Source organism: Aspergillus ruber (assembly GCF_000600275.1).
Source record: "Aspergillus ruber CBS 135680 unplaced genomic scaffold scaffold00014, whole genome shotgun sequence".
Lineage (NCBI taxonomy): Eukaryota > Fungi > Ascomycota > Eurotiomycetes > Eurotiales > Aspergillaceae > Aspergillus > Aspergillus ruber.
In genome coordinates, this window is record NW_024467310.1 from 526,683 (window position 1) to 549,153 (window position 22,471).

Genomic DNA, 22,471 nt, shown 5'->3' on the forward strand with positions numbered 1-22,471 from the left:
AAGAGCCAACATAATTAGAACGATGCTTGTACTGATAGAGCGTAGTGTCAGGGACATTCATTTTACTTAGATTGATGGCTATTATTATGTGTCTATGGAGTTTTCTATGGAGTCCAGGCCGGTCACATGGGGCGACCCGGATTATGGCGGGTATTCATCCCTGGTTCATAACACAGCGGACCAGACATTCATTCTTCACGAGATTGGAAATTCATAGTTAGGACAATGGTGTCCTGACAATTATGCGTGACAACGTCTGTTACTCCGCAGAATGCTTGGTATACTTGGCCTTTTTTTGAAGCCCGGATTGTGGCCTGATGTTTGAGTTTCTCGGTACTGGATGTTCGTTAAACGAGCATGACTCGTGTTGTTTGGAGCAATCCTGTTGCCCTTATAGCCCCAGATCTGTACGGTCTCGTAGGAGTAGAGATATTCTCGGCCAAGATCATCACGTAAAAAAGAGCCGTTTCTGCTTCGGATCATGAGGGGATGTTGTTTTCCTCTTTCGGCCTGAAGGCATTGGCGAAATCTGAGAAACGTCGTGGACAGCCTCCTTGATGGTGTCTTTTGAGAGACAAAAGTCGACATGATCATTGAAGATTTTATCATCAGCCGATTGTGGTCTGCAGCAGATGGGACAATCCCAGTATATAATATCGAATGTAGACGGTTCGGTTGGCTTGTCCACGTTATTGCCCTCAGGGTTGTCCAGTTCCTTGTAGTCGGGGACCTCTTGGCTGAGCTGTTCTAGATGATCCATTTCATCTTGATATTCTTGACGTGCAGCTTGCTCAAAAGCTTCCTCTGTGTCGGGTTCTTGCTCTGCGTTGGCATTTGGTGTTGGCTCTGTCGCAGGTTTGGATCGAGAGGTAATTCCAAAGAACTCAATGCCAATTTTTTTGGTGCTCACCAAATTAGTACAACGAAGGCCAAGTAGTCGAAGCCTCATATTCGGGATATCTTTCTCCAATTTACTCAGCATAGGTAGCGAAAACGCATACAGATCTTTCGCAACTGATACTGCCCTAGGTGGTGCGGTCTGGCGAGTCAGCACTTCAAATGAATGCAGCTTGACTTTCAATACTAGAGTCCGGCCTTTGAATTCAGTACGAGCCAGATCCTTTTCAAGTTCCTGTGCGGCCCACCACAGCTTGCCCCTGAGTTCTTGCTTGTCCCCAATTTCCTGAAAAGTGGTCTCCGTGCCGACGCTCTTGCGCTCATAGGTTTCAACTGGCTGGATCTTGGTCCTCCCTAGGCCTAGGTAGCACTGTGCCAGGAACTGAAAAGCCTTTTCTCCAAAAAGTTTGGCCAAGAAGCCCCGTTGCGGGTATATATCGCCGCACGACTTGACTCCAATCGAGTCGAGTTCTCGTTCAAACACCCGGCCGACACCGTTCACTTTGCGGACGGGAAGGTCTTTCATAAAATCTAACACGGCGTCTCTGTCATTGGAAATACGGAACTGGCCATTTGGTTTGTTGCGGTTGGACGCAATCTTGGCAATTTTGGCGTTTGGCCCTATGCCAGCAGAGACGGAGACAAGGGTCTTCTCTAGAATCTCTTCTCGCATGCGTCGAACTGCTTCTTCTGGGTCGACCTGGTTCTCCACGCAGTAAGATGTGATATTAAGGTATGCCTCATCTATACTGGCGCTTTCGAAAAGAGGATCGTACTGGGCCATGATGGCCCGGATCTCTTTCGCTTTGGCAGTGTATTTCTCATAGTTCTGGGGCAAGCAGACCAGCTGAGGACAGAGTTTCATGGCTACAAATGACGCCATGCCACTGCGACATCCATATTTTCTCGCCTCGTAGTTGCAAGTGGTTAGGACGCCTTTACCAACGGCCATAGGTACCGTCTTTAGTTCGGGCCGGTCAAGCTCCTCGACCGCAGCGAAGAATGCGTCACAGTCAACATGTACCACGTACTGTGACAAATCTCGCGTGAGTTCTAGTTCCGCAAATAATTCGTCTGCTTTGCGGAAGTCCCAAGATAAATCTTGCTTTTCTAGACGGGCCTTCTCTTTCAAGATACGCTCAATTTTCGTCGTCAGAACATGGTCACGGTTCTGCTCATGGTTGAAGAACTTCGAGCCTTTTGACGCATTGTATATAATCTCCGATACCTTATTATTTATTGCTTTAGCAAGGAAATACAAGTTCAAGGATGATGCTTGCTCACCTTGCGCTGGTCAACCGCATCTTGACCGGCTTTGGTCAATGACGGGCCCAATAAGTGATACTTCAGAGTTTCATCTTCAGTTATCTCCAAATGCTCTTCCTCCTTCTCATTCCCCTTTTCCTTCTCTACGGAATCTTCGCCCTGGGGCTCCATCTTATCCGTTCAACGCTCGTTGACCGGCGTCGCGATCATTGCCGAAGCAGGCATCTATTGATACGCCTGATCATGTGACTACGCGTTGCAGGCCGTGTTTCACGTGGCGCTGAATTGGCCGCTTCGCCGAACCAGCTGCAACTTTGGCGCATCACCGCTGACACTGATGTGGATTCTTGATTCGGAGGGTGATTTACTGGGAGGTGAGTTATCTTATGTATTATTGTCGGCAGTACGAGGGTACTGATGATTCGCGCTTGGCTAAGGGAAGCGGGTGTGGTTGCGGCCGGGGAAACAGTATCTTTTCGGTCGGGTTAAGCAAGAGGGTGGTAAGCTACATTCATCAATTGTTACATGCTTAAGAGCTGCATGCTGATGTTGATGTGCTCTTTCTTGCAGTTCGACATGTGATTCAGCATAACTCAATATCGCGAAAGCACATGGTGATCTCGGTATCACCAGTGCAGCCTGGCGATGGGGTAAGAAGTCCTCATACTGAATGCGCCGATGCGTTTGCTGATTCTATCAGTCTCATATATATACTAGATCGGAGATTACCGTTAGCGATGAGAAATCGAAACTCGGGACCACGGTAGACGGCGAGCAGATCAAGGGCACAAGCAAGAAACTGACGGGCGTGGAGCATTCTGTCAAGCTGGGCAAATACAAGCCTGCGCTACGGTAGGTCTTTTGCTCTTAACAGCTTCCGGAATTCAGGCTAAGCGTGATTTCTATCCAGGATCAAGTGGCAGCCGACCGTCCTCAGTTTCTCGTTCTCCACGAAAGAACTCAAAGCGAAAGACCCTCTGGCGCATGTCCGCTCGCGCCTCGAAGATTTGGATATAAAAACGATCATCCCGTATGTCGTCGACCAGACTACACACGTTGTTCAGAGCAAGCGAAATACTGCAAAAGGTTTACAGGCTTTGGTGAATGGAAAATATATCGTGGATCAGTCTTATGTCGATGCACTCGTCTACGCGGCCACCCCAAGCGACTTGGAGAACCTGGAGTCCCTGTCCCCATTGGAAGCCGACTTTGATACGACATGGCCTGATCCAAGCTTGCATCTTCCGCCGCCGGGAAAGGAACCTATGCAGAGACCTCCTGAATCGTTCGCCCCGAATCCTGATAGGATCAACATCTTCGATGGATATACGTTCGTTTTTGGTGATGTTACTCAATATCAAAATCTGGTCGACCCAATCAATAATGGACACGGAAAGGCGTTGATCTATCAGGTAGACCCTGGTGTCACTATGGCAGAAGAACTCGTGCAGTTTATGAGAAATGCAGCTGGTACTAAAGGCCTGGGTGAAGAGAGAGAAGGCTCTGGCGGAGTGGTGCTCGTCCGCTTTCGCTCCCAAGGGCAGTATGAGAATTGGTCAATTGAGCTAGGTAATCAGGTTGCTGTCATGACTGATCAGCGCGTTATCCAGCAGAGCGAGTTCCTCGATGCCATTCTGGCAAATGATGCTTCCTCTCTGTGTCGCTCGCTTCCACCAGCCCCAGACTCTGGCCCAGAGACGGGTCCAGAAGTGGTTCCCGAATCTCAGCCAAAACCTATTTCTTTTCAACTTGCACCTACTCCCCGCGAAAATGTCGAGCCTCCCCCAGTCTCCCAAACCTCCGAAAATGTTTCACAGGCTCCCAACAGCCAACCTTCTCGATCGAAGGAATCACGCGTTCGCGGCTTCGTCAGCAAGATGAAAAACTTTGACGATGGTTTCGATTTGGCTTCTATTCCGGCCTATGTTCCTGAAGAGGGAGGCGCGGAATCAAGTTTGCCTTCTGCGATCGATCTAGAACAGTTGTCAGAGTCGCCATCCCAGCAACTATCACGGAAACCCTCACAAAAATCTCAGCAACCGTCACAGCGACCGAGCCTGTTAAAAAGTGTGGAAGAAGATGCAGAAGAAGAAGAAGAGGATGTCATGACCGGCCTATTGCCTGGTGCAAATGCGATGAAGCGCCGTCGTGCAGAAACAGGCCCGCGCCGCCGTGCAAGTCCAGATGCACAGCCTAAGGAAGAAGCCGAACGCAAGCCGAAGCGCCAAAAATTGGACATTCTAGAAGCCGCTCGAAAACACCGGGAAGCGGAAGATAATGCCCAGCGGCGTCAAGAGGAGGAAGAAACCCGGCGAGACGATCTCAACGACACGCCCGTTGAGAAGCTCAAGGGCCTTGCAATCGTGGAGGAATGGGATGTGCCGCTTCGAAAGCCGCATGAAACGCGTGAAGAACGGTGGGACGAGCGATGGAATGGGCGAAAGAACTTCAAGAAGTTTCGACGCAAGGGTGAACCCCGGTATGCTAGCACTCGCGTGCAGAGGGTGATTGTGCCACTGGTGGAAGTGACACGGAAGGACTATGGCATCGGCAGTCATTATTGGGCCGGAAGCTATGAATCGCGCACAGATAGTCCTGCAGTTAGCCATCCTCGGGAGCAACACCATGCGAATGATGGCGCTGATGTTGAGGAAGATGGTACGTTTGGTGGTTCTACAGCGCCGCCTGCGTCAGTCTTCCGCGTTGAATCAGAAGCGTCCAGCCAAAACAAAAGTCGGAATCGGAGCCAGAAGCGCCCGAGGGAAGTGCGCGATTCTGATAGTGAAGATGAGTTGCGATTTCGGTTCCGTCGGCGGAGGTAGCTTTTATCACACTTCTTGCTGTATTACTATTGAGGGATTATCCAAGCAGGCCAGGAATTAATATATTATCCAGCATTTCCATTGACTTCTCTAAGGATACTAAGAGCAAACAGAAATATTATAATATGATGAGCACGTGATCGTGTATACAGCGAGCGAAGAGCCGTGGATGTATACAAGATCGCCAAAAGTGGACACTGCGACGGATCGCCTCGGATCGAGAAAAGGGCATTAAAGGAAAGCAAAATAACTTAACGGAATGCGGGTCAGTTGCAAATAAACTACGATCCATCTTATAATCTATAACGCTGCTTCTTATTGTTACTATCTGAAGGTCACCTGTCTCAGAATCTCAGCCTCCTTCTCCTGCCATCTCCCTTTCTCTTTTTCTCCCCTTCTACTCTTCTCTCTTTCGTCTCTTAACTTTTCTTCTCTTTTCTCTCTCCCTCTCCCTCCCCCCCCTGTGTGTCTCTCTCTCTTTATTAACTTCATCTTCTTCCACGGTTCTTGATAGTTTCTCCTCTTCTTGTGCCCGACCCTGCCTGATTTTCCTGGGAACCCCTCTTTTCTGGTACACACCCACAGCCACTACCAACATATCTACCAACACAACATGCACCACGCTGGCGACCGTTGCTTTCGATGAGGTTGACTGTGCTTATCTCTCGCTGGATTTCTTCGTCTTTTCTCGCAATCGCTCTTAAAATCGGCTGATTTCTCCGTCCTCTCTCGCTCTCCTCCCTTCGAAACCCATACGACGGACCAACCCGGACGGACCACGCTTCTCTTTAGTACGTCTCACATGATATCGCTGATCGCTCGATTGCCTTTGCCTGAATTTGCCTGGCTGACTGACATATGTGCATCTGCAGGTTTTCGTCTTTTTTTCATTTCATTTTTTTTTTTTTTTTTTTTAAAAAAAAAAAAAAGAAAAAGAAAAAGAAAAAGAAAAGACCGTCGACCACCCGCCGCTTGTCCGAAACATACGCTTCCTCCCTACGTACATCCGCTTCTTCCGACCAATTCTTCACTATCTCGCTCTGGCTGTCGTCGGAAATCCCATCTTCGTCCTCATCGCCCCCCATGTTAACGACCATCCCTCCTCGTCCCGTCTCGGTCAATTCATTGGCGAGCCCTCTTTCCTCTTCCTTATCATATCAGAAGACTGGTCGAAGCACTAGTGCGGAGATCCAGATCCACGATGACTCCGCTGCTCCGACCTCGGCCCCTGCGTCTGCAGACTGCCAGTCCCCCGTGGATACCGAGATGAACGATAACGATACGCATACCCGCTTGGACGACCCTCCATCTTATCGGTCTGAGGCTTGTTTTGACAACCTTCCCATTGAAATACATGAGGCGATTCTCGATTGTTTATTTGGTGAACGGGCGCCAGCATCAGCAACAGTAACCCATGGAAAATCTGCTGCGCGCAGCTGGACAAAAGCCCTGCGACATCCTCGACGGAAGGTCTTATCTAATCTTTCTCTGATATCGCCGGTTTGGAGGCCTCTTGTCCAGGCTCGTATCTACAGGCATAGTAAGTGTGTCGTCCATTTGTTCGCTTGAGCTTTCTGACGTGCATGATCGCGTACAATAGTCAAAGTCAAGGGTACCAATAGTGGGTTGACCGACTGTGCAAGTTGGTTCGAAAACAACCCTCATCTCGCCGCGCATGTCCGTCATATCGAGGTATGGGTTCCGGTTTGGGGGAATCGGGTACCGAAACATAGCTCAGTTCATCCACCCGCTCGCCGGCACCACCACCACCACCACCACCATCATCATCACCATCATCAGCACCATAACAATAATGACGAGGGCTTGGAGGGTGTCGCGGCTCTTCTCCAGGCGACAATGGCCTGGGAAGATGACTCCGATTCCTACCCGATGAACCATTGCAATTTCTATGGCGCCAGTCAAAACGCTTCACTGGAGGATATCTTTCTCCACGTCCAAACTCACTTCCCCGAGGCGCGTATGTTAACACTCGAAGGAGGCCATTGCAAAAAGCCACCGTTAATTCGACATTTCAATAACGACCCCTACGGTTGGTCGAATACTCAGTCTCTTGCCGTCCTCCCGAACATACAGACTTTCGTTATGCGTGGTGCCTGGAATATTATGCGGGATTATCAGCACTGGAAAAATATGGCCGAAGCTCTGCCATCAATCCGGGAATGGGACTGCGCATACGCGAAGCCTAAGATTGAAGCCTACGAGACGATTGCTGGGATTCTGATTCAGCTGCCTACGACGCTTGCGCATGCGAATATTAGCCTGGATGGTTTTTACAACAAAGGCCATGTGCATAACCTCTGGCCCGGTGATGAAATGAACCCGCCACATCTCTGCAATTTGCTCGGCGAAGTTGCTCCCCGGCTCGAGTCTCTCACATTTACCGGCAAGATCTGCCACTGCTTTTTCCACGGCATGGCAAACTTTGCGAATCGTGCTTCCATGTCCAGGCTCAAGTCCCTGGATCTGGTAGTCAAGTCTTGCTGTCGAGACCGGCGATTACAACCTGCGTTTCCCTTCTTTGATGAGGTATCTGGTATCACAAACATTAACTTCGTCCGTTCCTTTGAGAAACTTGTCGCTGCTGGTGCCAGCTCTCTCGGTGCGCATCGATCTCTGGAATACGTCCGTATCCGTTTCATCGATTTGGACTCCGCCTGTCCACTTCTTAACCCTTACTTTCAACTAGTCAACAACCAATGCACTGGTATCTGGAGCGATCGCATCCTAGAAAATCTTGCAGAAAGTCGTCCACAAGCCCGTTATATTGAGCTTACAGAGGGCATTTACCCGCAATACGGACCTAACCACCAAATTGTTGGAGCAGTGTTTCCACGGGCCAGACCGTCTGCGATTTATGCTGCCAACTATCGAATTATAGCCGATGCAACTAAATTTTAGCACTGCATCTTCTCACCTGACTGATCAGGGTGGGCATTTTTAATCGCCATACCTTGACATCCTTATTCCTAATCATCTCTATACGTTTTGAGTACAATACCCTGGGTCTCTCATTTGTTATCTTTCGACAAGAGCAGACATTGCCATTTGTCAGAGTCAAGCTTGGTGATCTTTCACGAAAGGAGTCCCAAGCAAATACTCTCATCTCTCGTTTTGTTGTCTTTGGCATTGCATCCACATCTACGGTGACTGGTTCACGTTTTTATTTCTGGTGCAATTTTCCACACAGGGACTGGATCCCCTTGGCTTATTTGACTTAATTGCATGGTTTGCAAAGAGGGTTTTATTTTATTGAATTTATCGACTCCATTTATGATGCACAATTTGTCTGGATTTATTTGCAGGGATTATAATATGGCGTCTACTTGATAGGTTCTGGGATGGTTTACTAGTTTATGGGGTAGCATAATGGACAAAAGTTTCATTACTTCTGCATCTGTATGTCCCATTGAAGTGCGCAATGATTGGTGGTAGGATGCTATTTCGCAACCTGCTCTTGCGCCGATAGTCCCCCAGCATCCTGGATCAGGATTCCTAGAATCCAGCAGTTAACGACGTAGAAAAACAAGCCTGCTAAAAATAACCCTGGCACGAAACTCGATATCCCGAGGAATTCGAGACGAAAACCTTGGTGGAGCCAGAGTGCCTGCGTCAAACAATTAGCTATGTACGAATTAGAGAATACCAAGATAGATAGACATACCTGAGCAATAACCCATAACGCAGCAACTAACAGCCCCAGTTGGGGTTTCTTCAACAGAGACGAGTTTGGTAGGTAGAACGGGAGGAAGATAAGGTACCACAGGAAATACTACTAACTTAGCACCCCTCCAAATCACCACCATGAAACAGACAAAGAAAAAACGAAACATACCTGACTCGTACAAACCTTGTTAAACCCCACAAATGCAAATGTCTGTGCAAGCATGGCCCCCGCCAAATCCCTCTTCGCCAGCACCACCGGAATCACAACCACTGAAAGCAGAATCTGCGGGATAAACGCCAACGACTCGAATCTATACCCGTACCCGTTTCCGCCGTCCACGGAGGCGAGATAGAGCAGCGTGCTGTAGGGTGAGAAGTTGTGGCGGTGGTCTATGCGGGTGAGGTGGTGGAGATAGGTGTGTTGGAGGAAGGGGTTGCCGTAGAGGGTGTACATGGTTATGTTTAGGGCAAGGAAGGTTGTCAGGGCCGTGAGGGTTAGGAGGATGCGGGATGGGGTGATGAAGCCGGTGATGGACTGTGGTATCGTTTTCTCTTTGCCATTGCTGCCCTTGTCTTTGTCGCTGTCCTTGGAGGACGTGGAGGCGCCCAGCCACCACAGAATCGACACCCCATAAACAAATGGATAAATCTTAAAATGCACCCCCAGCCCCAACAACATCCCCGCAACCACAACCCTCCTACTCAACGCAGCCCACAAAACCCCCGCAACAAGAACCCCCAACAACCCCTCCGAACTCCCCCTGGTACTAATATTCGCAACCATAGGATTCAACAACCACACACACGCAAACTTCATCGCCCTCCCGGTATCCATCCCATAATGCGTCCTTAAACACTTGGCAACCAACCATCCGGCCACCACATCCGCAGCAGCAAACAGGACCTTCCCGAATGAGAACAGCGAAAATCCGGCTACGTTCCAGGTAGTGGGGACGAGGAGCCATGCCAGGAGTGGTGTGTAGCGGTAGGTATCGCGGGAGTAGGGTGATAGACCCTGAGAGACGTAGCGTGCAGCATCGGTGAAGACTAGGTAGTCGATGTCTGTGTATTTGACGGGGGAGACGGCGTCTTGCCAGGAGCCATAGATTAGGAGGGTGACGCGGAGGGCTAGAGAGAGGGTTATTATAAGGGGTGGGGAGGTGAAAATTGAGACTGCCATGACATTCTTTGCCGAGGGCTGGCTTCGTCTGGATATTAAATGTTCTCCTGTTCGTGGTATGTCAACTCCGGTTGAGATAATGTCTCAATTGCAATGGAGATGGAGTTGTGAGGTGACCTGGCTATGGGTTAATTTTATGTTCAAATAGATTGGGGGTTATGCGCACCTTATATATTTTAATTCTCCGAATGATATTCCAGATGATGAATTGTTGGTGTCTGCTGTCTTTTCGGATGTTGATGTTGGCATCGCCGATCATGATGAGTCAGCAGATCTCGATTCCCATTGATTTGAGTCGAGAGAGGGAAGGAGGAATGGTAAAGGACTAGGGTGATTCTAAAGACTGCTCTGATATCTCTTGTGTCTTCTATTTTACCGCGAGTACTCCATGTTCTTAAGATCTTGTGTCGATAGAGTTAGCTGCATTGGGAATGGCTCGCTCCCCGAAGTACACTACCCGAATAGGAATTGTTGGCACGTGAACAATACTCCTCATCTCCCTCTGCAGTGAATGGAATACAGCTGCAATGGAAGTGACAAGCTCAATGTCTGACAGCAGCATCCTTGATATACTTCGTTGTTGTTACATGAAAACTGACTATCATCCAGTCTTTTGATTCAATCTCAACTCCGGACAACCCCGCAAAATGTCAAGACTCAACCAACATTCTCTATCCAATGGATGGAGCTTCAAAGATGGCCAAGATGAGTCGGGAAACTCATGGATGTCAGTTCCAGCAATCCCCTCTGTAGTCCATCAGGATTTACTAGCCAACAAAAAGTATTTACTAAACCCATCACTTCAATATATATTCTGACAGGTTCCTAGACTTAAAGACCCATTCATCGGCTTCAACGAACTAAATTCCAAATGGGTAAATGAGAAATCATGGACATACCGGAACGTCTTCCAGAAGCCAGAAGTAGCCCCTGGCTCAATAATCGTCCTAGCGTTTGACGGCCTAGACACATTCGCCAAGGTAAAGCTCGATGGTAACATTATCCTGGAAAGCAACAACATGTTCCTCGCCCACAGGGTGGATGTCACCAAAGCTTTGGAAGCAGACGGCGAGCATATCCTGGAGATCGACTTTGATTGTGCTATGTTGCGAGCTCAAGAGCTTCGTGACCAAGATCCCAAGCACAAGTGGGCTTCGTTTAATGGAGACCCGGCTAGGATGAGTGTCAGGAAAGCCCAGTACCACTGGGGCTGGGATTGGGGCCCAACCTTGATGACTGCGGGAATCTGGAGAGATGTGAGGCTTGAGGTTTACACTACGCGAATTGCGGATTTGTGGATGGAAGTGCAGTTAACGGGGGATCACCAAGAGGCCACTGTTTCTGCTTTCGTGGAGGTAGACGGTGCAGCTGGCTCGCACAAGGCAAAATGCACGCTAAGTTTACGGGGGCGAGAGGTTGCGTCTGAGCAGTCTACTGTGGGCGAGGGCGGTACTGCCAAAGTGACGTTCAAGATCAAGAACCCTTCTCTATGGTGGCCCCATGGATACGGCGATCCAACACTCTACGAGTTGTCAGCATCATTGGCAGATGGACACAAAGAACTTCACCATGCTTCGAAGAAAATCGGAATCCGTACAGCAGAAGTTGTCCAACAACCTGACAAACATGGGAAATCCTTCTTCTTCCGAATTAATGGGGTCGATATCTTCTGCGGTGGTTCTTGCTGGATTCCCGCCGACAGCATTCTCCCTAATATCACCCCAGAACGATATCAAAAATGGGCTGAGTTGATGGTTACTGGCCGTCAAGTGATGACTAGGTATGCCCCTGCTGCTTCCACTTCATTGGAGACCTGTCACTGATATTGTATAGAGTCTGGGGCGGCGGAATCTACGAAGATGACAGCTTCTACTCGGCCTGCGACGAACTCGGAGTAATGGTCTGGCAAGATTTCATGTTCGCCTGCGGAAACTACCCAACCTGGCCTGAGTTACTTGAATCAATCCGAAGAGAAGCAGTCTACAACGTCTCCAGACTGCGTCATCACCCTTCGATAGTAATTTATGTCGGGAATAACGAAGACTATCAAGTCCAGGAGCAAAATGGACTTACATACAACTTTGAGGATAAGAATCCGGAGAATTGGCTGAAGACGGATTTTCCGGCTCGATATATTTACGAAAAGCTTCTGCCGGAGGTTGTTAAAGAGCTGGCTCCGGATACTTTCTATCATCCTGGGAGTCCTTGGGGTGACGGGAAGATAACGTCTGATCCGACTGTTGGTGACTTGCATCAATGGAACGGTAAGTTATCATACTGTTGAAATAAGTGATGTCTGCTAAGAATGTAGTGTGGCATGGAAAACAAGAAAAATACCAAGTCTATGAAGTCCTCGGAGGCCGATTCAATAGTGAATTCGGAATGGAAGCTTTCTCGCACATGCAAACTATTGGGTCATTCATCGAAAACGAGGCCGACAAATACCCCTAGTCTCACATTATCGACTTCCATAACAAAGCCGACGGCCACGAGCGAAGGATTGCTACTTATCTCATTGAAAACGTGAGAATGACCACTGACTTGGAGGTACGTCAGTCCCTATTTCAGATTATATCACTCTCTAACCAAAATAGACATACATCTACATCACGCAGGTAGTCCAAGCCGAAGCAATGATGTACGGATATCGCAGCTGGCGCCGCCAATGGGGAGATGACCGACGCTGCGGAGGATCCCTGCTCTGGCAGATGAACGACTGCTGGCCTGGAATTTCCTGGGCTATCGTGGATTACTATCTGCGTCCCAAGCCGGCGTTCTATGCAGTTGCACGAGTATTGAAGCCACTTGCTATTGGGGTACAGAGAGAACATTATGATTGGAGCGTTACTCATGCGGAATCACCGAAGACGAGCAAATACAGCCTCTGGATAGCAAGCAGTCTGCTGAAGGAGGTTTCTGGCAAGGTGGAATTGCGGTTCATTTATGTGCAGACGGGGCTTGAGGTTCGTGAACAGAGAGTTTGGAATGATGTCCGTATACAAGCAAACGGAACTACTGATATTATCGTGGACGACATTATCGATTACACGGTATACTCAGAACCACATGTCCTTGCCGCACGTCTCTGGGTGGATAACGAAGTCGCAGCACGGGATGTGGACTGGCCGCAGCCATTCAAATACCTGGACCTGTCGGAGCGGGGACTCAACATTCAAAGGGACTTTGAATCCGACGATCTGCAGTCACTGCGGGTCAGCACGCGGGCGCCTGTCAAGTGCTTGGTTTTTGAAGAGCGAGACGGCATCAAGGTTAGTGATAGTGCCATGGATATTATGCCGGGGGATGAGCAGTTTGCCACCATCATGGGATTGAAGGGTGACTCTTTGAAGTATAAATATCTGGGACAGTAGTGTATCATGAGCCCAGCTATCCTAACTCATCAATATGAAAATCTGCCCACCACACCATCCAACTCCTATCTTATCAGATAATCACCCCGAAGTGGTTAGCCCCGCGCGCAAGAATGACGATCCGGCGACATCGCGCAGTATTCACATATTCACACTACTCCCACCATTCACCGTGACATGACTGGAATAAAACGCTCCTGGGAAGGAAATCCCCTCGTTGACAATACAAAACCCAACACCACAATGAACAACAACAACAAAAACGCAGACGCAGACGCAAACGCGAACGCAGCAATGGACGAGCCATCGAGCAAAGTGCTCTCAATCTTCGGGACGTTTCGCGATGAGTTGGACGAGCATCATGATCGAAGAGAGAGAATTATCAAGGCGTCGAGGGATATTACGGCATTGAGTAAGAAGATGTTTGTTCCCCTCCCTTCCCCTATGACTATCAGTGTGTGCTAATGGCGTCTAGTATCTTCTCATTACAGCGGTCCGCCAACCACCCTCCCCAGTATCCTCAAACCCCATAACCAAATACTAACAAATAAAAAACAGAACCCGCACCATAAAATCCCCCCTCCCCCCCACCATCGCCAAAGAAACAACCACCCGCTTCACCCAAATCCACACCCTCTTTACCTCCCTAACCCCCGACCTCACCGCCGTAAACACCTGGCGCTACCAACGCAACATCAGCCCCGGCATCCAGGAATTCATCGAAGCATTGTCCTTCCACCACTACATTCTGACGCAGGAATTGATTACGAAGGAGGAGGTACAGGCGAAATTGCCGAGGGAAGTGCTTGTTACCGAGGAGGATTATCTCATGGGGTTGTTTGATTTGACGGGAGAGATCATGAGGTTTGCGGTTACGGGGTTGTCATCGGGGGCTGCTTCTTCGCAGAAGGATCAGAAGAAAGAGGAGAAGGGGGAGGAGAAAGAGAGTGGGGAGGGTGAATTGAGAATGCTTCCTGAGTCGCAGGCGGGGCTTGTGGTTGACCTACGGGCTATGCGGGCGCTGTTTGAGATGCTTAGTGTGCCGCGGCGGTATCATATGCTCCGTGATTTGGGGAAGAAGATGGAAGTTATGCAGACTAGTGTGGAGAAGGTCGAGAAAGCCGCTTATGGGATTCTGGTCCGTGGAAGTGAGCGACCAGCTGGATGGATGCCAGATTTGTCGCATGCGGTTGACGTGGAGAGCTATTAACCTCTTCAAATGTCGTATTTAACAATCTACCTAACGCATGAAACAAAGCAAACCAGAAAAAATCAATCATAAGTCATGAACATTGCCAATCCCATCCATACGGAGTACGCAGGGACACAAGATAGGGGCTTAATTAGTAGGGCTCCTAGGATCCTCACTCTCCTCCAGAATCCCCTGCGCAATAAGCATCTCCGGCTGCGGGCGATGTTGAATCTTCTGCTCGAGACTATCCGCACGCATGTGTTTCTGTAACTCGCGCGCTTGGGCTTGGATGGCCGGTGCTGCGTTCACGGAGGGGAGGATGTTTCCTACCCACCTCGTCATTAGCACCACACCCATTATTTATAAGGTGATAGAATAAAGGAAAAGGAAACACACGCTCAACCAACTCCTCCCTCTCAGGCCTCTGCTCAAGATGTCTTTGCAAACTATCCGAAGTCCGTCGACGCTCGAGTGTACCCGGAAAAGCCGTTTCCGAAGACCTGCACATTCACATTCATTATCAGCACACCACCCCTATACAATATTATTAACTAATCCGAAGGGCAACGGCATACGGAGCCATATTCGTATCAACAAGGATATGTCTGTTGCGCAGATCCTCGGGGTCAGGACGGTGCTGGAGATGCTTTTCGAGGGAGTTGCGGCGCTCGATGGAGGAGGCAGCGAGAGAGGTTTGGTCGATGTCGGTCATTTTGCTGGATTGTCTTTGTTTCGTAGTATGGCGGTATGGAGAAGTGGTATGTAGAGGAGATAAGAGAGTATGTATGTGTGGATGTATGTGATATTCACAGGGTAGCGTGATGCTTATATACACAAGCAACGTCCGTGCATGTATCAGGTTAGATGAAGATTATCAGGAGGAAATAACAGGAGATCAGGAGGTGAAGTGTCAGAGTCGGGAACACAGAAACCAATGATGTCGATGATGAGGTCAGGTGAAATGCGGAGGTGGCAGCCGATCAATAATCATACATCAAACAGCCCCGGGGAGGCTTCCCGTGAGGCAAGAAGCGTCATTGATTTGGGTTGATTTTAGTGGACGGTGTTGAATGAAACATACTATTGACCCTTAGTTTACCCCCTTGACATTTTAGCTTATCTGATGGGCCCAATTCGTCTAAAACCAATACAAAACGAGCGATTAAGCAGAAACGAGTAATAGCAAATAGCAATGAAACGAAAGACTGCCACCATGATAACCCTCATCTACCCCTCAACTTTTTCTAGATATTTTTTTGTAGACTTATGCGTAAAACTGTAAACTGTAAATGCAAACTGCAGTGTAGACATAAAAAGCGAGACTAGAGCAAGTCCCTTCCAACAGTAGCAGAGCAATACTCCGTAAGTAGGTGATTCCCCCCCCAAAAAAAAACGTGCTGATTTCTGATTATCCCACGAAAGCGGACAATGAAAGCAACAACAAATCCGGCCGGAGACACTTGTCCGTAAATAATTAGGCATGGTTCCAGCCTTGTTCCTTTGATGATCCCTGTCAAACGTATTTTATGATCCTCATACTACTCCGTGGGAAACTGGCCAATGTCCTTTTTGACTGCGCCGTATCTGATCGCGTCCATCTGTCTAGAGTCACATATTGTTCCATTCAGAGAGGGAACTCCATACTATCATCGGTTGACAGATCGGATTCAGTTGCAGCCCTAGCATAACGGATCGCAAGACGGAGATTTTCGATACTTTTTCTGCGGCGAATAGCAACGACAGTTGTTTCCAGCTCCCGGGAAAGAGAAAAGACGAAGGAGAAAAGCATTCGGCAATAGATTGGCTCATCAATTGCTTCCGCACTGACGAGCCCCCCGCGTTCTTCAAGGAACCCAGAGCTTGCCACGACCACGACCGTTTCCACGACCACTGCGAGGGCCGCCCCGGCGACCGCCGCGAGAGGCCCCTGCTAGACCTTGGGCGGCCCCAGCCTGAGTGCTCAGATCGACGGTTTGCTGTGGCTGCTTGACGGCTCCGCCAATGGACCGACTGAACGAATTGGGGTCAATGGGGGCTGTTGGGACTTCCATCGTCTCCTCCAGAGGTGGTGCAACATTCTTCGAGGGGGCCGGTTTGCGGTTGCTGCTACGTGAGCCTCCGCTCTTTGTGGCAGTTCCCTTTCCACGACCGCGAGGAACAAAGACCAATTCATCTTCTTCACTTTCGTCGTCGTAGGATAGAAGCGACTTGGGTTCGGCAGGAGCAGCAGCAGCAGTAGGACCAGTACCTTGGGTCTTCTCGACGTATTTGCATCGGTTCTTGTACTCTCGTTCCTCGTATTGGATCGATGTCCGCAGCTGATGGATGTTCTTCACCCCGATGCCGAACTTCTGAGCCCAGGATTGTACCACAAGGTCGTTCGAGATAAGGATGCAGCTCTTCGCTACATTAGATGCATCAGGGCCATCGTGCAGTCGCCAAAGAACGGCGCTGAGCAGCGGTCGAAGAACAAGAGGAACTGTCGGAATAGCCGTTCCCGAAGCAGTGCGCTGGTGTCCATTTGCACGAGCCGCTCTGTTTGGCTTCGATCCTTCTCCGTTCACATCACCGTGGGAGTTGGCGCATTCCGGGCTGGTTCGGGAGCTGCGCGAGGACGTTCGAGACGCAGGGCCACTATGCGTACCGGCGGAAGTGGTCGAAATGGCGTCGGAATCCTTCTTGAAGTTTAACTTGCTGAGAAGCATCTGGGACAGATCATCAGACCCGGAAGCGCCATTTCTCTTGTCCTTGACGCTGCCTGGCGCTCGTTTCTCTGGCGAAACCTGACCATCGCCATTCACTCCGTGATCGATCGCCTCTGGCTCTTCTTCGAATTCCGGCAGGAAAAACTTCTCCGCATGCTCCCATCGTTCATACTGCTCCATCGGACCCTGCAAAACAACCCGTTCAGCGGAAATGTTATCTTTTCCTGAGGTGACACGGTCGAGAAAGCGCACAGCCTCGCGGGCGTTGATGGCAACTTGATTTCCGGCTCGTTTCAGCGCATGGAGACGTTCGAGGGCTAAAAAAGAAAAAAGAAAGAATCCGGGGTCAGCACACAGATCACAAGGAGTATTTCCCCACCTCTCTCAAAGGGACTTTCAACTTACTATACAGAGGAACCACCAGGGTGATGGAACCGTTCGTAGTCCATTTCTTGATTTCACTGATATTGGTAGTCAAGGCGGTTTCGTCCACAGCACAGTGGAAGACCTTGCGTCCGGTCGGCATGACGGTCGGCATGACGGTCGGCATAACGGACGGCAAAAGGAGAATTTTGTGTTGGTGTGGATAGTCGCAGGATGAAATAAACGACCAGGTAAGAATAAAGTAGAGATATAAGGCAGCCCCTACACCAGGCTGCTCAATCCGAAGGCTGCGACTGCAAGCGCAGGCAACACTAGGCAGTGGGATGCTGGAACTAACGAAGGAGGTTTGGAGGCGGAGGTCGAGAGATCTGGAAGATGTGGGGGCAGTCGACGGGCATTGATCAAAGAGAGAGAAGTTACGTTGACTACTCACTAAAGGAGACAGCAATGTAAAGAAGAACACTCATCTGCAGCATTTTGCGAAATCTAGGTGATGGTAACAGGGAGACCGAAGAAGGATGATGTTCTTGGAGTCACTGCGATACCTTCAAGGTGACCAAGACCTGACTAAGCAGAGGCTATACAAAACTATACAACAGGCCAGTTGCAAATACATTCTTTGAAGCACATCTGTACATTCTTACATTCAATCAATTGAAACGAGTAGACATTCTTCGTTCTATGCACATCTGTACTGTCGTCGAAAACATGGATATCTAAATGCCAAATGCTTCTATGTAACGAAACAGATCCGCCCTTGGATATCAAAGCAACGCGGAAAAAGAAATGCGCGCAAGGGACATCAGGCATTCTGTCATACAGTTCGTATTTGCCATGAAACAATGAATATAGAGGTGAGTCGTAGGGATATAGTATCTAAGTCTTACGGATGAGACCGTCCGCCGGCTTCACACGCTGTGCCCACTCACTTTGATCAGTTAGCAATTGCAGGTACAATATACCTAAACAAAAGGATACTCACGTCCAGCTGCCATCGTACACCCTCCGGAGGTTTGGTTCCCCGTACTCTAACACATGCAAAGCCGTCTCGATGATGGCAGCAGTCACGCCGGAGCCACAAGAACTGATAATTGTTTTGGACGCATCGATCTCGCGTTCTTCAAACACCTTGCGAAGCTCATCTGCGGGTCGCAAGGTCTTGGTCTCGGGATCAAGCAACTCCGGAAAGGGCAAGCTCTTCGATCCGGGGATATGTCCAGATGACAGTTCAGGCCGGGGCTCGGGGTCAATCCCCGCCCAGCGACCGTAGGGCCGTGCATCCAAGATCTCCGCCTCTCTGGAGCCCTCTTTCCGATGTTCCTTGGCGATCTCCTTCAACTCAGAGTATGGCACAACGAGTTTCGCGTCATAGTTGGGAACGGGGTACTTGGTCTTCTCCACTGGCGCAGGCTCTCCAGTCTCCGTCGGGTATCCCTCATGAACCCACAGGCGGTAGTTATTAAGCACATGCACATTAGGATGACCAAATACTCGGAGCGTCCAGCCCACACGAGGCGCACTGAAAAGCCCCAATTCCTCAGTATCATAGACCACGACGTTGTCGTCGCGACGGATACCCAAGTTGCTCATCGCTTCGGCAAAGGTCTCACAAGTGGGGAGCATGTGCGGATACGGCGACTCGGTATCCTTGACCCCATCCAGGTCGAAGTAGCGCGCCTGGGGAATGCGACTCTTCTGGAAAGCGTCAATTCCCTTGCGACCTTCGGGGTCGTTAGGCATGAACCAGGCGGCGCAGAGAGGGACAACGCGCGGTGACGTCGAGATCCTAGTGGCTGGGTTCTTCCGAAGAGCTTCATTGAGTTCCTTGGGCGTGACCAGATACGAAGAGAAGGAGACCTGGCGACATTGGGCCGGTTGTCGCAGAGACTGAGACATGGTCGAGCGCACAAAGCGAGTTGGCGAAGGGACAGAGGTGCGGAGAGCCGAGAAAGTCATAGTCGCAGTGGGATAGGATATGGAAAACCAAGTAAATTTATAGTATTTACATGCCGCCAATCGACCCTAAGAATCGCGTCATCCACGACGAATGAATTAAGCCCTGTCAGACGTTTTAATTAGTACGCTGAGAGGAAGAGGAGTTGTAGTACTCTGTAGGAGGATGAGAGATAAAGAGGAAGATGTGGCGGGGAAATGCGGAGTTCGGATTATTATGAACCCACACCTCCTATCAGTACCTGGACAAACTCTCTATCAACAACTCTAACATATACCCGTGGAAATGAAGGTCACGTTCAAAGAGTGGAACGCCGTCGCAACTTGGCGCTGGGATATGCCCGACGACGACGTGTGTGGTATCTGTCGCGTTCAGTTCGATGGTACCTGCCCAACCTGCAAGTTTCCTGGTGACGATTGCGCGCTGTGTATGTGATAACCTCTATAAAGTTGAATGAGAGCGAATACTAACGCTCTACAGTACTCGGAAAGTGTGGCCATTCCTTCCACATGGTGCGTAAACTATCCATGTCACGAGGACCAGACTGTTGATACTGACGGTAACAGCATTGTCTGATGACCTGGATCCAACAAGAGGCTTCCAAAGGTCTCTGTCCAATGTGCAGACAGAGTATGTATGCGAATTGTCCGGTTTAGACTGGATGCTGACCATCTGTAGAATTCGAGTGGAAAGGAAACGAGGAAGACGGAAACGCTACTCAAAACACTCAGGATACTGCTCAAGACACTACTCAGGAAATACAAGTATGATGCGTATGCTTTACCAGGCATGAAGGCGTTTGGAGGCTTATAGATATGATACCCTACTGGATTTTTACTTTGTCCCTAATGACAGCAATGCAAACTCAAGCTGGAATGCAGCGGAAAGAAGCGGCCGAGTTATAATTACCGTCAAATGCAACATGGGGTCGATCTACCCGATATCTTACTCCTTCTTTCCAAGTCAAGACTATTGTCGGGAACCGATTTGGGTTAGCGACGAAAGTTTCCTGCAAGCAAGGAGATAGTATTAGTCGTTGTCCAATCAAGATGAGTCATTGTCACTCAACCAATGTTCTACACACGTGACCAAATGCTCCTAACAAAATCGACGTTGCTTGAACAATGTATTACAATCACGACTGTTAGACCTCGATTTCCGTGAGCAGTGATGGCATATTATCAATCTCACACAGACGGTTTCCTCGACAAAGACTTGTCCGTTGTACATATTCTCCGTACGGTCCTCTTGGGCATCCTTGCTATTCTCACATGGCGTTGGATGAGAAAGCCGGCAATTCCAACCATCAATTCCTATCCCGGTGATATAACGTTGAGAAAAGCCCATGCAGAATTTATATCAAATGCTAGGGGCTTGATTAAGGAAGGTATTCAGAAGGTAAGATCAATTGAGTCCTAAAAGAGGCATGGTGTCTAATCTGCATGCTTCAGTTCAACGGCCCATTTCGCATTTTAACAACCCTTGGCTCTCGAGTCATCCTCCCAGCATCTTATACAGAATGGTTGAAGAACTGTTCAGATTTAGACCACCAGGCGCTTGTACATGACGTATGTTGAATCTCCCTTTGCCAGGATGATAAGGAAATTGACAGCGATACGAAAGGAATACTTTGCTACGTATCCTGGAATGGAAGGACAGAGTATTGTCACTGATCCAAGGAAAATCCTCATCAATGTCACCAAAACGAAACTGAATCAGAACGGTCGTAGGTGAAATCTTCGGAGCTGTCTTCCAAACCGAAGCTTGATTGACCATAATAGAATGTGAATTGTTCCATGAACACCTCACAGAGGCTCTGAGAGAAATTTGGACAGATGATGGCGGTATGTCTCGTACCCTATGAGATTGAATACTTGACAAGAACTAAATTCTCTAAGATTGGCACACCGTTGATTGGTCTCAACACGCAATTCGTTTCATCGGGCGAATGTCAGCGTCTGTCTTTGTCGGACCTCAACTGGCTCGCGATGCTCAATGGCAGGAGCTGGTTCTCACGTCTACAATGAATACATTTATGGGAGTTCGATCACTCCGCGCTTGGCCCGCTTTTCTTCGCCCACTTGTTCACTGGTTCTTGCCGGAGCTCAGAACATGCCGTCGACAATTGCGTCTCGCTCGTCGTATGTTGCAGCCAACTTTTGACCACAGAGCAAGGGTTCGAACCAATTCCATTGAAAGTCATAAACCAGAAAAGTTCAATGATACCATAGAATGGCTCGAGGAAATAGCCGCGGGACGCCCCTACGATGCCGCTGCTGCGCAAATAGCATTCGCCATTAGCGCAATGCACACAACCTCCGAGTTGCTCAAACAGGCTCTCCTGGACATTTGCATGCATCCAGAATTGATTCCAGCTATAAGACATGAAGCAAATCAGGCCATCGAGGAGAGTGGATGGACAACTGCAGGCGTTTTCAAGATGCAGCTTTTGGACAGTGCAATCAAGGAGACACAACGACTGAAGCCTGGGATTTTAGGTACGTGATACTGATACCTCATTGATCCCTGTTTCAAGGTACTGAACCGCCCTCTCATACAGCGAATCTTGAACGAAAGGCTATGCGAGATATCGTCCTTCCAAATGGCATGACTATCCCCCGCGGAACTAACGTTGCCGTTGACTCATCCATGATGTGGGATCCCGCCATTTATCATAACCCTTTCACCTACGACGGCCACCGTTTTCTTCGTTTACGTCAGGCCGGCAATGCTTGGGCAGCACTCGCTTCCACCAGTCCAGAGCATATCGCCTTCGGGATAGGGAAGCCAATCTGTCCCGGGAGGTTTTTTGTTAATAATGAAGTCAAGATTGCGCTGGCTAAGATTCTGTTGACCTACGATGTCAGGATTCCGGAAGGTGTCAAGCCAAAGGTTGTGGAGATGGGGTTTGAGATGTTGAGTGACCCGGATGCAAAGCTGGAGATTAGGAAACAGCCAGCATGATAGCTTGCTACAGGAACCCGATGCCCTAGAGAATATGTAGACTATACAAATA

At 49.2% G+C, this 22,471-nt stretch overlaps 10 protein-coding genes across 10 annotated transcripts; 6 read left to right on the forward strand and 4 right to left on the reverse strand.

Annotated features, from left to right (window-relative positions):
- Positions 1–75: 75 nt before the first annotated feature.
- EURHEDRAFT_523576 (Y-family DNA polymerase) lies at positions 76–2,343 on the reverse strand. The gene is made up of 2 exons (XM_040786897.1): positions 2,182–2,343; positions 76–2,125 (listed from the first exon to the last, which is right to left on the reverse strand). The coding sequence occupies exons 1-2, from the start codon at positions 2,332–2,334 to the stop codon at positions 449–451; spliced, it is 1,830 nt and encodes a 609-aa protein (XP_040638668.1). The 5' UTR covers positions 2,335–2,343; the 3' UTR covers positions 76–448.
- A 143-nt stretch (positions 2,344–2,486) lies between these two features.
- On the forward strand, positions 2,487–5,233 carry EURHEDRAFT_412837 (DNA damage response protein RcaA). The gene is made up of 5 exons (XM_040782021.1): positions 2,487–2,537; positions 2,601–2,663; positions 2,734–2,813; positions 2,864–3,015; positions 3,074–5,233. Exons 1-5 carry the CDS (start codon positions 2,501–2,503, stop codon positions 4,983–4,985), a joined length of 2,244 nt encoding a protein of 747 aa, XP_040638669.1. The 5' UTR covers positions 2,487–2,500; the 3' UTR covers positions 4,986–5,233.
- Positions 5,234–6,068: 835 nt separating this feature from the next.
- On the forward strand, positions 6,069–7,904 carry EURHEDRAFT_456905 (uncharacterized protein; the record flags this gene model as incomplete). The annotated part of the gene is made up of 2 exons (XM_040784386.1): positions 6,069–6,525; positions 6,586–7,904. The coding sequence occupies 2 exons, from the start codon at positions 6,069–6,071 to the stop codon at positions 7,902–7,904; spliced, it is 1,776 nt and encodes a 591-aa protein (XP_040638670.1).
- A 444-nt stretch (positions 7,905–8,348) lies between these two features.
- On the reverse strand, positions 8,349–10,250 carry EURHEDRAFT_412842 (glycosylphosphatidylinositol-alpha 1,4 mannosyltransferase I). The gene is made up of 4 exons (XM_040782022.1): positions 10,016–10,250; positions 8,839–9,966; positions 8,668–8,775; positions 8,349–8,610 (listed from the first exon to the last, which is right to left on the reverse strand). Exons 2-4 carry the CDS (start codon positions 9,847–9,849, stop codon positions 8,443–8,445), a joined length of 1,287 nt encoding a protein of 428 aa, XP_040638671.1. The 5' UTR covers positions 9,850–9,966; positions 10,016–10,250; the 3' UTR covers positions 8,349–8,442.
- On the forward strand, positions 10,214–13,270 carry EURHEDRAFT_531176 (beta-mannosidase). Its single transcript, XM_040787179.1, has 6 exons — positions 10,214–10,630; positions 10,679–11,629; positions 11,683–12,113; positions 12,161–12,198; positions 12,301–12,396; positions 12,444–13,270. The coding sequence occupies exons 1-6, from the start codon at positions 10,497–10,499 to the stop codon at positions 13,218–13,220; spliced, it is 2,427 nt and encodes an 808-aa protein (XP_040638672.1). The 5' UTR covers positions 10,214–10,496; the 3' UTR covers positions 13,221–13,270.
- Positions 13,249–14,708, forward strand: EURHEDRAFT_412844 (translin family protein). The gene is made up of 3 exons (XM_040782023.1): positions 13,249–13,642; positions 13,696–13,713; positions 13,779–14,708. The coding sequence occupies exons 1-3, from the start codon at positions 13,464–13,466 to the stop codon at positions 14,428–14,430; spliced, it is 849 nt and encodes a 282-aa protein (XP_040638673.1). The 5' UTR covers positions 13,249–13,463; the 3' UTR covers positions 14,431–14,708.
- Positions 14,495–15,381, reverse strand: EURHEDRAFT_76349 (RPEL repeat-containing protein). The gene is made up of 3 exons (XM_040787647.1): positions 14,988–15,381; positions 14,809–14,912; positions 14,495–14,738 (listed from the first exon to the last, which is right to left on the reverse strand). The coding sequence occupies exons 1-3, from the start codon at positions 15,122–15,124 to the stop codon at positions 14,560–14,562; spliced, it is 420 nt and encodes a 139-aa protein (XP_040638674.1). The 5' UTR covers positions 15,125–15,381; the 3' UTR covers positions 14,495–14,559.
- An 875-nt stretch (positions 15,382–16,256) lies between these two features.
- Positions 16,257–19,457, reverse strand: EURHEDRAFT_403078 (Rhodanese-like protein; the record flags this gene model as incomplete). Its single annotated transcript, XM_040780188.1, has 4 exons — positions 16,257–17,434; positions 17,523–17,933; positions 18,146–18,312; positions 18,484–19,457. The coding sequence occupies 4 exons, from the start codon at positions 19,455–19,457 to the stop codon at positions 16,257–16,259; spliced, it is 2,730 nt and encodes a 909-aa protein (XP_040638675.1).
- Positions 19,458–19,716: 259 nt separating this feature from the next.
- Positions 19,717–20,395, forward strand: EURHEDRAFT_412847 (anaphase promoting complex subunit 11). Its single transcript, XM_040782024.1, has 4 exons — positions 19,717–19,882; positions 19,936–19,967; positions 20,022–20,085; positions 20,134–20,395. Exons 1-4 carry the CDS (start codon positions 19,741–19,743, stop codon positions 20,223–20,225), a joined length of 330 nt encoding a protein of 109 aa, XP_040638676.1. The 5' UTR covers positions 19,717–19,740; the 3' UTR covers positions 20,226–20,395.
- Positions 20,396–20,897: 502 nt separating this feature from the next.
- Positions 20,898–22,419, forward strand: EURHEDRAFT_515712 (cytochrome P450; the record flags this gene model as incomplete). The annotated part of the gene is made up of 5 exons (XM_040786404.1): positions 20,898–21,023; positions 21,079–21,181; positions 21,237–21,299; positions 21,354–21,953; positions 22,016–22,419. The coding sequence occupies 5 exons, from the start codon at positions 20,898–20,900 to the stop codon at positions 22,417–22,419; spliced, it is 1,296 nt and encodes a 431-aa protein (XP_040638677.1).
- Between the last annotated feature and the right edge of the window lie 52 nt (positions 22,420–22,471).